The sequence below is a fragment of the Mastigoproctus giganteus genome, chromosome 10 (assembly GCF_048544385.1).
Source record: "Mastigoproctus giganteus isolate SK-2022 chromosome 10, ASM4854438v1, whole genome shotgun sequence".
Classification (NCBI taxonomy): Eukaryota; Metazoa; Arthropoda; class Arachnida; order Uropygi; family Thelyphonidae; genus Mastigoproctus; species Mastigoproctus giganteus.
The window spans coordinates 40484755-40497835 of record NC_143584.1 but is presented as its reverse complement, the minus strand read 5'-3'; the positions used below and the strand labels follow the sequence as shown (position 1 = coordinate 40497835).

The window sequence follows — 13081 nt, the reverse complement described above, 5'->3', positions numbered from 1 at the left end:
ATGTTTCTGCTGCATACCTTTTCTATACATATTTCCATAGACACTGTTCTTCTGAATTGGTTTCTACAATTCCAATTAGTTGGAATAAACAATTGTTGAAATAAACTTCCAATTAGTGTATGGGTAATTTGAATAAATTTAAAGAAGGTTTCGACAAATGGAAGGAATGGGTAAATGAAGTAGTGAATTTTTTTATTTTATTTATTTATTTTTTTTTTTTGGCTGGTGCTGTATAAGCTTTTATTTGTTATGACTGTGCTTTAGGAACTGATAAAGAATGAACTTTAAGTTGTTATCACAACTTTCTGCCCAATCATTTCTAACAAGGGACTTTATAAACTTTGAATTGATACTGCCTCCCATTCTGCAATACAAAATGTTGACATCATTATGTATAAGAAAAATAATTTAATTTCTCTAAGAAAAATATTGTATAGATTGAACTCAGAATTTAATATAAATATTATTACTTTTATGTTGTCTACTATGAGCATTATGAGACATAGAAATGCTTTAGCTATTTACCACTACCTGTTAACAGCACTCCTTACCATAGTTACACTAAAAAGAATAAGGAATGTAGAAAAGACAAGTATAGAGTTATAAGCAAAGGCAATAAGATTCATTTTCTATTTTATTGAACTGTTAAAGTTCAATAAAATAGAAAATACTGAGTTGTACTATTAAATACTGAGTTGTACTATTAATATATAATGTTGTACTGTTAATACTGAGTTAAAAGGAATTGCTACTGTATATAGGTTCAAGTAAGAGTTTTAATCTATAGTTGGAATTAAATAGTAAAGTTGCCTTTATACAATCAAAATGGAAGATATTTAATTTGGAAAAATTATGAAATAATGGAAGGCATATTTCATAATGGTAAAGAGAATGCTAAACAGAAGCAAGCTGATTACAGGATACATTAATAAATGTTTCTCTTAATAAAAGAAGTGTTTACAGATGTACTTAGGAGTTCATTCTTGAATCAAGCTCATTAACACAAAGTATCAACATTAACAGAAATGAATAATCAAAGTGCAGGCTAATGCAAGGAACATTTACAAAATGTTTACTATAGAGCATTTTTAAAGTTCCTTGAAAATTACTAATGCATGATGGCATGAACTGCTTATAGACTGAAGAGACTATTGATTTACTTAAATCTCATATTTTTATTTTATTTTATAAGGTAAATTATAATAGCACTAATGGAAAAGGACCTGATTCAAAAAAAATAAATATACCTAAAAAAAAGATTAACATTGTTTTTCTTATCCTAGACATTAGCGGGGCAACCACTTTTCATTTAGAAACAATTTATCTGGTAGTATAGAGTAATGTTAAACAAGATCGTAATACTTGCACATCTAGTTCTGATATAACGTATTATAGTTGTTTTTCATGTCAAATATAATTGTCAAATGACGGATTCTTCATTTCTGATGTGAGCTATTTTGAAAGGAAAGTTGAGCTAAGACAGACTTGCATTTCTGGGCCCATGTCATAACTGAGGAGACTAAAGTTTAATGCAAAATCTAAAGCTAAATCTTAGTGCAAAACAGTTGGTATAAACACCCATTTCTGGGAATAACAGAGGGAGTACTATCTACAAACCTTTTTGTTAATTCTGATAATTTTTCAACACTTGGGAATTTACCCACACCTGTATTCCTTTTTTCTTTTTTTTTGTCAGACGAGAGAGAGAGAGAGAGAGAGAGAGAGAGAGAGAGAGAGAGAGAGAAAAAGATGTTGGATACTCTGATTGTTATACTCTATTGAAAGAGTTTAGTTTTGTTGCCTAAAGAATATAAATAAAGGAGCCAAAGGAAAGCATAACATCTTCCTTGCCAATACTAATACCAAGTGTATTCTTCTAGGATCACAACTTCAACTCACATCTACTAGGAAGTTCCTCGAAGCAACAAATTAAAAATGCTGATTATAAACTATTCAATATTAAATAGTTAAGTCAATCTGAAATAATTAAAAATAAAATATTAATTAATTAAATTATTACAAAAAATCAAAGCACAGAAAATTCACTTCAATTTCTGTGCTTTTAAAGTAAATTTAAATTTAATTTAAGTGAATTTAACTGACATACAAAGGCCTTAAAATTTAACATTCTAGGATATTTGCTAATATCCTAGAAACTAAAGTAATTTTTATTCTTCAGTAACAGTAATCCTTCAACAGCCTAGACAATAATAATTTACATTCCTCTTGTATATTATTAGGTCTCAACTATTGAGAAATTTGTCAATGGGCATTAACTAACTTATTTACAAGTCTGGAACCCTTCAATATATATATATATATATATATATATATAAAAATTTTAAAAAAACTTACTTATCAAATCAAATCAAATATAGCTACATTATAAATCTTTATGCATTCTTACCCTTCAACAAGTGAATACACACAAGTTTCATATATTTCTCCTTGACTAGTTTGCATATCATGAACATAGTCAAATGTAAATGCTTTGTCCTTGCCAAGCCAAACTTGCGGTTCACCAGGTGTTACTGATGTACAGATGTGGCACATATCAATGATTTCACATGGAAGTTTTGGACGGATTCTATAAAATAATACGATAAAGATACAAAACCAACATGGAGATAATACCATGCTACAAAAATGAAAAATAAATAATTCATGCAAAAAATACAGGGAGGTATCATTAAGTATCTAGAATTCACTTGTATTTTCTAAATTTATTGCTTAATTGTAATAAACCCACCAAAGAACATAATTATATGATAATATTATTTTGCAAGAACATCATAAAGACTATCCATCACAATAAAAGAATTTATGCCCATGAATTAACTGGTAGCTTCTGATAGCTGGAATCACTTGTGAAACATTAGCTACAGCCTACCACCATTTAATTCCTTCAAAAGGTATTTTTGAGGGATTTAAAGAGGTGGTAGAAACTTCAGAAACAGATATTAGAAATTCATTTATTTCCCTTCAGAAAATATATTAAGTTTTAAGCCCACAGCCTCAGGCTAAATATGATATTTTGAGCAGACTAGTTGCAGAGATCACTGTATACACTGGCTTCAACTGATAACACTAAGCTATTGAAGAAGGCTCATGTGTTCTACCTTCCCTGGACTGGAATAATAAGTGCTGCCACATAATGATGTAATGCATATATTATTATTATTATTATAATTAGCCATATGGTGCAAGGAAGTCTGGGGCTTTTGCTGCACCAGCCTAAAAAAAAAAAAAAATTCTGAGTTACCCCTGTGTGTGAGAGAGAGAGAAAGAAACAGAAGGGAATCACCAAGAAAGAAAAGAATGATGATATAACTTAACATCATTAATGTCACTTTGGTGGCAACAACTGTATAGAGACTTCTAACTTCTAAATGAACAAAACTCTCACTACACTATTATTATGGGGGACTTCAATGCTAAGGTTGGAAAGAGACAAAACAGCACAGAAATAGAACCTATAGGAAATTTTGGAATCGGTGAAAGAAGTGAAAGACTTGTGGAATTTTCAGAATCTCTAGGAATGTGAGTAATGAACACTTTTCAAGAAAAGGGCAAACAGAAAGTGGACATGGAAGAGCCTAAGTGGATTAATCAACTAGTGAAATTGACTTCATTCTCACTAACAGAATACATTGTGAACAATGTTACCATCCTGAACAAGGTAAATGTTAAAACTGACAAGAGAATGGTAAGATGCTCACTTGATACAGATGTAAGAAAAGAAAGGAAAAAAATTGACTTGAGTAAATAATAGTCTTTGAGATAACAGAAGAGGAGAATAAATCGGGCTCACATCTAGTGAGTATGGGCTTGGCAAACCCAGGGTCCTGAGCTGGATATCATCATTCTTCTCTTTCTTGGTGATTCCTTTCTACTTCTCTCTCTCTCTCTCTCTCTCTCTCTCTCTCTCTCTCTCTCTCTCTCTCTCAGGGGGTAACTTGGGATTTTTTTTTTTTTTTTGGCTGGTGCAGCATAAGCCTCAGGCTTCCTTGTACCATATGGCCATTAATAATAATAATAATAATAATAATAATAATAATAATAAATCGGTCAACCACTGAGTGCTGGGCACTCAGGATAAAGGGTCCGCAGTCACAAATGGTCATTAGTGTAGTATCTCAAATAGAGAGTTTTATAGTAAATGAAAAAAGTTTCTAGTACCCCAGCTTGGCCTAAAACTGAGGAACAATTGAAAACGTTGTCTATTTGAGCCTTTTCAGTTGTGAATGACAAGGGTGGGAGAAGCGACTCCAACATCTTCCAGGAGAAGAGATTAAAGTCTTGGGGGAGAAGCAACTAGCAGGTGAGGGCCGTGCAAGACTCCACACACAGGTGCCTCAACACTGGCTCTCTGAGTACCTCCTTGCTGGGACAACTCCAGCTTTGAAAATTTTTAATGAATACTTCTCGTCGCAAAATTTATAAATGACCTTTACAGAATTATTAACTAACTATTTAGCAACCTTTTTGTCACCAAAAGGAGAGTTACTTAGTACAAAGAAGTGCGCTATCGAAATTCAATAAAAAATTGTTTTTTTTTTAATTTTAACACAAAAAGAAAATGATAGATTTCAATCAGAATAGTTTTCCCTTGATAAGCATCAAATAACACATAGCTAATGTGATTTTTAAATTTTTAGCTCCATTAGCGATGGAAATAGAGAGGGGGAGACACAAAAAATCACTCACATTTTCCTGTCTGGCGCCTTAAAAAATATTTTAAACCTACTCGTTGAGCTCTTTCCAACAGTATATAATAAGCTATAGGTTGTCAACAACATTTTTGTCCCCCCCCCACATTTTACCTCCCCATTTCTCAGACAAATTTTTGTCAACAACGATCAATATGGCATTATGTTGGCCCACATGATGTACAAACTATGCAAAATTTCAAGTCAATAGGTTCAGTGGTTTCAGAGATAAAATGCTGTGACAGATGGATGGACAGACAGACAGACAACTGAGTGAGATTATAAAGGTCTTTCATTAGACTATGCACCCTAAAAAGCAGCATGTTCTGGAAATTGGCAACAAATTTGAGCTTCTGCACACTTTTCAGGACTAAGATATTGACGAGAAATACAACTGTCTGAAAGTGAGAAGAAAGTGAAAGTGGAAAGCCCAAGAAACCTATAGGTAAAAAAAAAAAAATCCAAAGAAAAATTTGTCAAGAAACATTTGTCACGACAAATAAAGAGCAAGATAAACACTGACAAGGGCAAAATTGAGTATACTGAGTTGTGCAAAGCCATCAGAAAGAGAATCAGATGACATAAGATTTAACACAAGAAAAGTAGAACAAGATTAAGTGAAAACAAAGGACTTAAATCAGCAGTCATGAGAAGTAATACAGAAAGATAAATGATACTGATATAAATAGCAGAGAAGGCATAATTCAAATAGCAGAAGACTACTATAAAGAATTATATAAGGAGCAAAAGAATGATGCCAGCAGTGGGGAAGATGGATCACAAATTAGCAACATATACAACATACCTGATATCCTTCCTGATGAGATAGAACGTACATTGAAGAAAATGAAGGAACAAAAAGCCACAGATGAAGATGAAGTTACTGTAGAATTGCTAAAATTAGGAGGAGGAGACATGACATAGAAACTAGCAACACTCTTCACAAAATACACAAGCAAAGGCGTGACACCTAAGGAGTGGAATAATGCATAGTTTGCTGCATAAGAAAGGTGATAAATCAGAAATTGGAAATTATTATAGACCAATTAGCTAGCTGTCCCACATCTACAAGTTGTTCACAAGGTTCATTACTAACAGATTAGATGGAATAATTGATGAGAATCAAATGAAAAAGAAAGCTAGCTTTAGGACAGCTTGCTCTTTCGGTACTGTTTGCTATTGTTAACCATATATCTCCTTCATGTAATATCAGTTAATGGAGAAAGCAAATGAATATAAAATGCCATTATGCCTGGCATTTGTGGATTATGAAAAGGCATTTGACGCCAAACAGCATAAGGCAATGTTTCGGGCTCTGTAAAGAGAGGGCACAGACATCCCAAACATTGATTTTGAAGAAAATATATGAGAATACTACCTCCTTTATTAGACTAGATAAATACAATAGCCAATTTAAAATTGAGAAAGGAATTCGACAAGGAGACACAATATCTCCGAAGTTTTTTTACTGCTGCCCTCGAAGAAGATTTCAGAATATTGGACTGGTCGCAGAAAAGAGTCAATGCGAATGGAGAGTACCTAAGCCATTTACAGATGACACTGTGATCGTAAGCCCGAAGAATTAGAGGAAAATCTTAATCAGTTATGCAGAGTTAGTAAGGATTTTGGACTAAAGAAGAATATGGTTAAAACAAAAGTAATGAACAAGTATGCCACAGAAAGGGATATAATCATTGCAGGATCAGAAACTGAAAAGGTGGATTCATATACTTATCTTAGACAAGTCATTAGCTGTAATAATGATAAACAGCTAGATGTCAACAGAAGAATAAATTTTGGATGGATAGCATTCAGGAAATATAGTCACATACTGAGGAATTATATCCCAATTTGTCTGAAATGTAAAATAATGATCCAATGTATACTCCTCTCCGTGACTTATGGAAGTGAAACTTGGGAACTCACCAAAAGGATGGAACAAAAGCTGAAAATTACACAGGGAAGTATGAAACAAATTATATTAGGAATCAGAAAAACACATGGATTAGGCAGCAAACTCAAATAAAGGACATTCTTATCAAAACTAAAGAACTGAAATGGATTTGGGCAGCTCATACACATGATGACAGATGGACTAAGAAAATAACAGAATGGTACCCAAGAGGAGCTAAAAGAAAACTGGAAGACAACAACAGAGATGCAAGATGAAAATCAGGAGTTTGTGGACCGTAAATGGACAGCTATTGCACAAAACAGAAAGAATTGTAAAGTTAGTGGAAAGGCCTTCATCCTGCAGTGGCTGATGGTAATGATGGTGTTGGTAATGAAAATGGCTGATAGTAATGATGATGCATATATAACTGATACTTTCACAGAGAATTATTCAGCTAGAACCTTTCTGTAATGGTAAACAAAATTCTGGTTACTGTTATAGCGCTAACTCTGCCCTTTCCTATTTTTTAAAGTTCCCACGACTAAATTTTCTGTACCCGTCCTATCTAGATCTTTTTCAAAAGCTTCGATATAATATCACTTTAAGTACCTTAAGTACCAAATGAAAAGCTCAAGGCGAAGTAAAAATCCTCAAGTAAAAGCGCATCTTTTTCTTAATATAATCGCAAAATTAGTCGCTATAACTGCATAATAACTGTGTGTTAAAGAGGCCTACAGCTGTTAGCCAGCGACAGCTATCTCAGTTAGCCACTTGCAAGTGTAATGTAAGATTTCTGTAAACACCGGATGGACACGTTCATTTAAGATGCAAATTAGGCCAAAGGGAGATGGTAGAGTGGCTCCACGTGTCGAGCCACATATTCGAGAGGTGGCGTGAGATACCTCTTTGAATCCAGTGCCTTTCCATGACTCATCATGGGAAAACATCAGGCATCTTAAGACTCGGCTCCTACCAATGAGAAAGAAGTTTTGTATAAACAGTGTGGGCGGGCTTGGGACATAAAAAGCGGACCCTCGCAAGGAGAAAGATCATCGGACGGAGGGAGACGGATGAAGAAGAGTCATCGTCAAGAGACGACGGACGGAGAGGAACAGGAAGACACGAAAGGAAGGACCGAAGAGCCCAGCCAGAAGCTGACCGTTATTCTGCTGAGCCAACTGAAGAGAGCCACAGCATAGACCGATCAACCTAGTGTGATCTTTAGATACTGGTAAGTTAAAAATGATATAAGCATAGCATGCAATGTAAGGATATTAGTGACCATGATGCCGTTAAAATGTTTCCTTTCTAACCTTGCTAATTGCTAAACTGATCCTATTGAAAGTTAACTACTGGAACTACAGATGAAAAGCCTTAAACTTAAAAGATTTGATCTTATAATTGCTGAACTTGTTTTGATTAACATGTGTAATGAAATATTTTGTTTGATGAAATACCTTGTTAATGAAATATCTAATTAATGAAATGACTTAGTATATCCTTCGAATGAAGTATGTAAAATTCTCTCTTGTTATATTAAACCCTGTTATGTTTCTGTGTTATTCAAGTTTCTCCTTTCACTGCCAGTCCATAGGGACCTCCCCTGAGTCCAAGGGTGCTCTCATAATTATGGCTAAGGGTTTGCTTACTTCCTTTGCTGCCTCCTTTAATATAACTGGATAGATTCCATCCACCCCAAGTGCCTTTTTTATATTTAACTTCAACAATTTCTCCTCCACTTTGCTCTCAGCTATTACAAAATCACTTAGCTCCCTGTTACAGTTTGATAAACTCTCTAGCACTCTCCTCATTAAATAACTGCTCATGTGTGAATGTAGATGCAAAATACGCATTCAGTTTATCAGCTACCTGAGTGTGATCATCAATAGTCATGCCATCTATGTTAAGTGGTCCAATCTGATTCATCCATTACCTTCTAGAATTTACATAAGTAAAGAACTCTTTGCTGTTTTTCTTTGCATCCTTTGCCAAAGATTTCTCGTAATCTGCCTTTATTTGCCTAACCTTCTTTGTGATTTGATTACAGACTAGTTTATATCTGCCACAGGCTTCTGTGTCACCTGATACTTTATATGCATCCCATACATTTTATTTCTCTGCCACGAGCCTCATTAATTCATCTGACATTCATTTAGGCCTAAACCTTGAACAATATTTCTTAATTGGAATGAAAAGCCTAGTAGCCTCCAAAATTAAGTGATTTAGAATCCAATGTTGGTAAAATCATCAGTTGATCCCACTGTACAAAATTTAAAAACTGTCTGAGACCCCTGTAGTCACCTTTACAAAAGCAAACGCCCTTCCCTTAGCCTTGATGGTAGTTACATCTTTCAGTAATTCCCACATCAGTAGGTTGTGATCACTGTCACCCAGTGGTTCCTTTATCTGCAAATTCTTAATGCATGAATAATCACTGCTAATAATCAGATCAAGGGTATTACTCCCTCTGGTTACCTCTCAAACACTTTGCTGCAGAAAACAGTCATCCAATAAATCCACAAAAGTCTTGCTAGTATGCGAGTGACCAACGGCAAGTTCCAGTCAATATCTTGAAAGTTAAAATCCCCCATTATAAGATATTCTGATTTACTGGCCCACTATATTTCTCTGCACAATTGCTCATTATACTCATCAGATTCATTAGGCCTATAACACACACCTACTCTCATTTTTCCTTTGCCAGTGTTTTTTCATCATTCTTCTCTTTCTTGGTGGTTCCCTGCTACTTCTCTCTCTCTCTCTCTCTCTCTCTCTCTCTCTCTCTCTCTCGGGGTGGTTCAGAAAATTTTTTTTTTTTTTTTTTTGGCTGATGCAGCATAAGCCTCAGGCTTCCTTGCACCATATGGCTAATAATAATAATAATAAAATAATAATAATGTCACACTAAACAGACTCAACATTGCATTGTCCACCATCATCAATTGGATGCACTTCCTTAGATTTTATGTGTTTCTTAACTTACAGCATATGAGGCAAAGGATAATTTTAATCTTGACTAGACAGGTTTATTTTATAATTTGCTGCCAAACAAAACATTTGCTGTTTGAAGAGAGTTCTGTCATGGTGAAAAATTAAGTAAAAAAAGACTCGCTGTTCTGTTATGCTGCAATTCAGATGGCAGTACAAAACTATGTCCACTTGTGAAAATGTTTTAAAGAAGTGAACCAACTTCCCTCTGATTATGAGGCCAACAGAAGTGCTTGGCTTAAGGTCAAAATGTTTCAGTGTTGGTTATCAAAAGTGAACAAAAGAACGGCTTCAGAAAAAAAGGAACATTTTGATGATTCTACGTTGTTGTACAGCACATTCTGCCGAGACACTTAAGTTGACAAATATATAGCTGTTGTTTTTACCTCCATTACCACCAGTTTTTTATGCAGCCACTGTACCAAGGCATTATTTATAGGCTCCAGAGAGCATATAGATCTTGCCTGATAAGGTATTTGATCTGCAACGTAGAAGGAGGAAACAGCCAAATTGGAATGTCTTGGATGCTATCTGCAATCTTGTTATTGCTTGGGACAGTACTGCATCAAGTGCTTCAGAAAGAGTGGCTTTGGAGAGTATATCATCAAAAAACATAGTCAAGCCGACAAATGTGATAGCAACATTGAGGAATGGGGAATTTGAAGGAGCATATGGATTTTGTTGGCAAATATGAAAAGTCTGTGAAAGTGGATGATGAAGTTTCTACCACAACAACGCAACACCAGAGGAGCGAGTTGCTGAACACCAGGCAAAACGATGATGTTTTTGTTACCAGCAGTAGCAAACGTGAAGAAGCACGCACACACGCACGCACACACACGCACGCACACTACCATCTAAAAAAGATGCCCAAAATTCATTGAGCATAATAGAAAATGTGTTGTCTGCAGTAATATTGATAAAGAAACAATTATTGCATTTGATAATGTCTGTACTGTAATTAAAAATGCATATAGGACAAAAACTGTGCAAAGAAAATTGGAATCTTTCTTTAAATTAGATTCATTTATCAAAAATGAATGACCTTAACAAAACCACAGCATGGTTTTGTTAAGGGAAAGTCTTGCCTGACCAATTTGATTGGATACTACGATGTGGTCACAAAGGAACTGGATGCAGCAAATAACTTTGATATCACATATTTGGATCTTAGAAAGGCTTTTGATACTGTTGCACACGGAAGACTGCTGAACAAATTGGAGCAGTGTGGAATTGGAAGGAAATTGCTGCTATGGATAAAGGGATGGTTGAGTGGGAAATCAATGGACACTGCTCATCGTGGAATAATGTTATTAGTGGAGTCCCTCAGGGTTCAGTGTTGGGTCCATCGTTGTTTTCTGTATTTGTAAATGATATTGATGATGGTATATCAAGCTTAATGTCCAAGTTTGCAGACAATACGAAGTTTCGTATTGTCTAGATACTGCTGCAACAGTAGTTGCAGCAGTATCTAGAAAAGTTGAGCAGATGGGCTGAGGGGTGGCAAATGAAGTTTAACATTGACAAATGTAAAGTACTACATATGGGAAGCAGTAACCCCAGAATGATGTATTATTATTATTATTATTATTATTATTATTAGCTATATGGTGCAAAGAAGCCTAAGGCTTATACTGCACCAGGCAAAAGAAAATATTCCCAAGTTACCCTGAGAGAGAGAGAGAGAGTCAAAAGGAAATCACCAAGAAAGAGAAGAATGATGATTTCCAGCTCAGGACCCTGGGTGTGCCAGTGTAGTATCAACTCTGTGGTATTACACTGACAATGATAGAGAACGAAACGGACCTGGGGGTAATTGTGTAGGGATATATGAAGTTTTCTGAGCAGTGGAGACGGTCTGCAAGAGTAGCTCATGGTGTCTTGTCAGATAAGGAGGTGATTATCCCCTTGTATAAGGCAATGGTCAGGCCACACCTTGAGTACTGTATACAAGTCTGGAGGCCTCATTTTAAGAAGAATGTAGAGCTGTTGGAACGAGTACAGAAAAAAGCAACAAGATTAGTGAATGGAAAAAGGGTTGCACTTACGAAGAAAGGCATAAGTTTTGCAAATTACAGTGTCTGGAGACTAGGCACCTGCGAGGTGATCTGATTGAGGGGTATAAAGCCTTGAATGGTTTGAGCATGCTCAATGCTGATGGGATTCTTCCTCTTGCTCAGAATAATCACCTGAGAGGCCATAAATTCAAATTAAGGACAGATGCAGGATAGATGTGCGGAAGTTTACCTTTAGCCAGCGGGTAGTTAGTCGGTGGACCAGACTTCCATCCTTTATTGTGGAAGTTGATAGCCTAAAGAAATTTAAGGCTGAGCTGGACAGGCATCTGGAATGAACAGAGGAGTGAAGTGGAAGCGGGGGTTTTTTTGTTTGTTTTTGTTTTTTTTGGCTGATGCTGCATAAGCTTGCTTTCTTGCATTATATGCCTCTACTAATGCTAAAAGAGATGCCATACTGGAATTTCAGAGGCCATTCTATAGAACTGACAGGAGTGTTTATACACTTATGTATGAAATACAAACCAAAAGTAAATGAACAATCTCACCATTTATTCATAAAATACCAACTTGTGCAATTTCTTTTATGGAAGCCATGCCCAAAGTTGTCAACTTACAGTGCATTACAGGAACATCATTAAAATCCTCAATTAATCATCTCCTAGAGCTCAATAACAACAATGAAAATTCAATTATTATTCCATACTGTACACAAGAAAACCTTGGGAAAAAATGTACAAGGATGCAATTACAGTGAAAGTAAATTTATATGTTAATTTTTTATTGGTTGTCCAATTTCAATTTAGAAATCTGTACATCTTAAGTTTTAGATAGTATGAATCAGAGCTGTAATAACACAGGAATCACGTGACCACCGGAATTTTCATTCCTGTGAATACGGTCGAAAAGCATTGTCAGCTTCAGGAAGGAAAATCATTTTGAATATTTTCGATAGATTCTTTTTATTGCGTTAATTTGATTTTTAATTGTTTTAAATTGATTTGAATTGTGTTAAATTGATTATTTAATTATTTATATTTTACTCTAATGTACCAGTAAGTTGTCGATTTTTCCGTTTTAATTTCTGGAGGGTATCATATGGAAGTGTTCTACGTACTATTTTGAGGTAAACTCCTCTTATTATTTTACTAATCTTAAGTTTTAATAACAAATATGGTTATCTGGTTTTGCTTTATGGTTATCTAGATTGCTTGCTTATACTGTGATATTTTTATGACTATTCATATGAGTTATATATGTTAATATATTCATAATATATATGTTATATATTCATATAACATATTCATATATACCCAGCGGCTCACATCTGGTGAGTATGGGCTTGGCACACACACGGCCCTGAGCTGGATATCATCATTCTTTTTTTTCCTTGATAATTCTCTTCTACTTCTGACTCTTGTTCTCTCTCTCTCTCTCTCTCTCTCTCAGGGTAGTTCAGAATTTTTTTTTTTTTT

The 13081-nt window shown here is 35.0% G+C and overlaps 1 protein-coding gene across 3 annotated transcripts in view; it reads right to left on the bottom strand.

The window, feature by feature from the left end:
• Positions 1-13081, bottom strand: part of LOC150078996 (kinesin-like protein KIF21A) — a 755520-nt gene that overhangs the window by 741415 nt on the left and 1024 nt on the right. For all 3 annotated transcript variants that reach the window (XM_090383539.1, XM_090383541.1, XM_090383540.1), the window contains exon 2: positions 2408-2587. In XM_090383539.1, coding sequence (XP_090239665.1) covers positions 2408-2587 — 180 coding nt within the window. The remainder of the gene's footprint in view (positions 1-2407; positions 2588-13081) is intronic.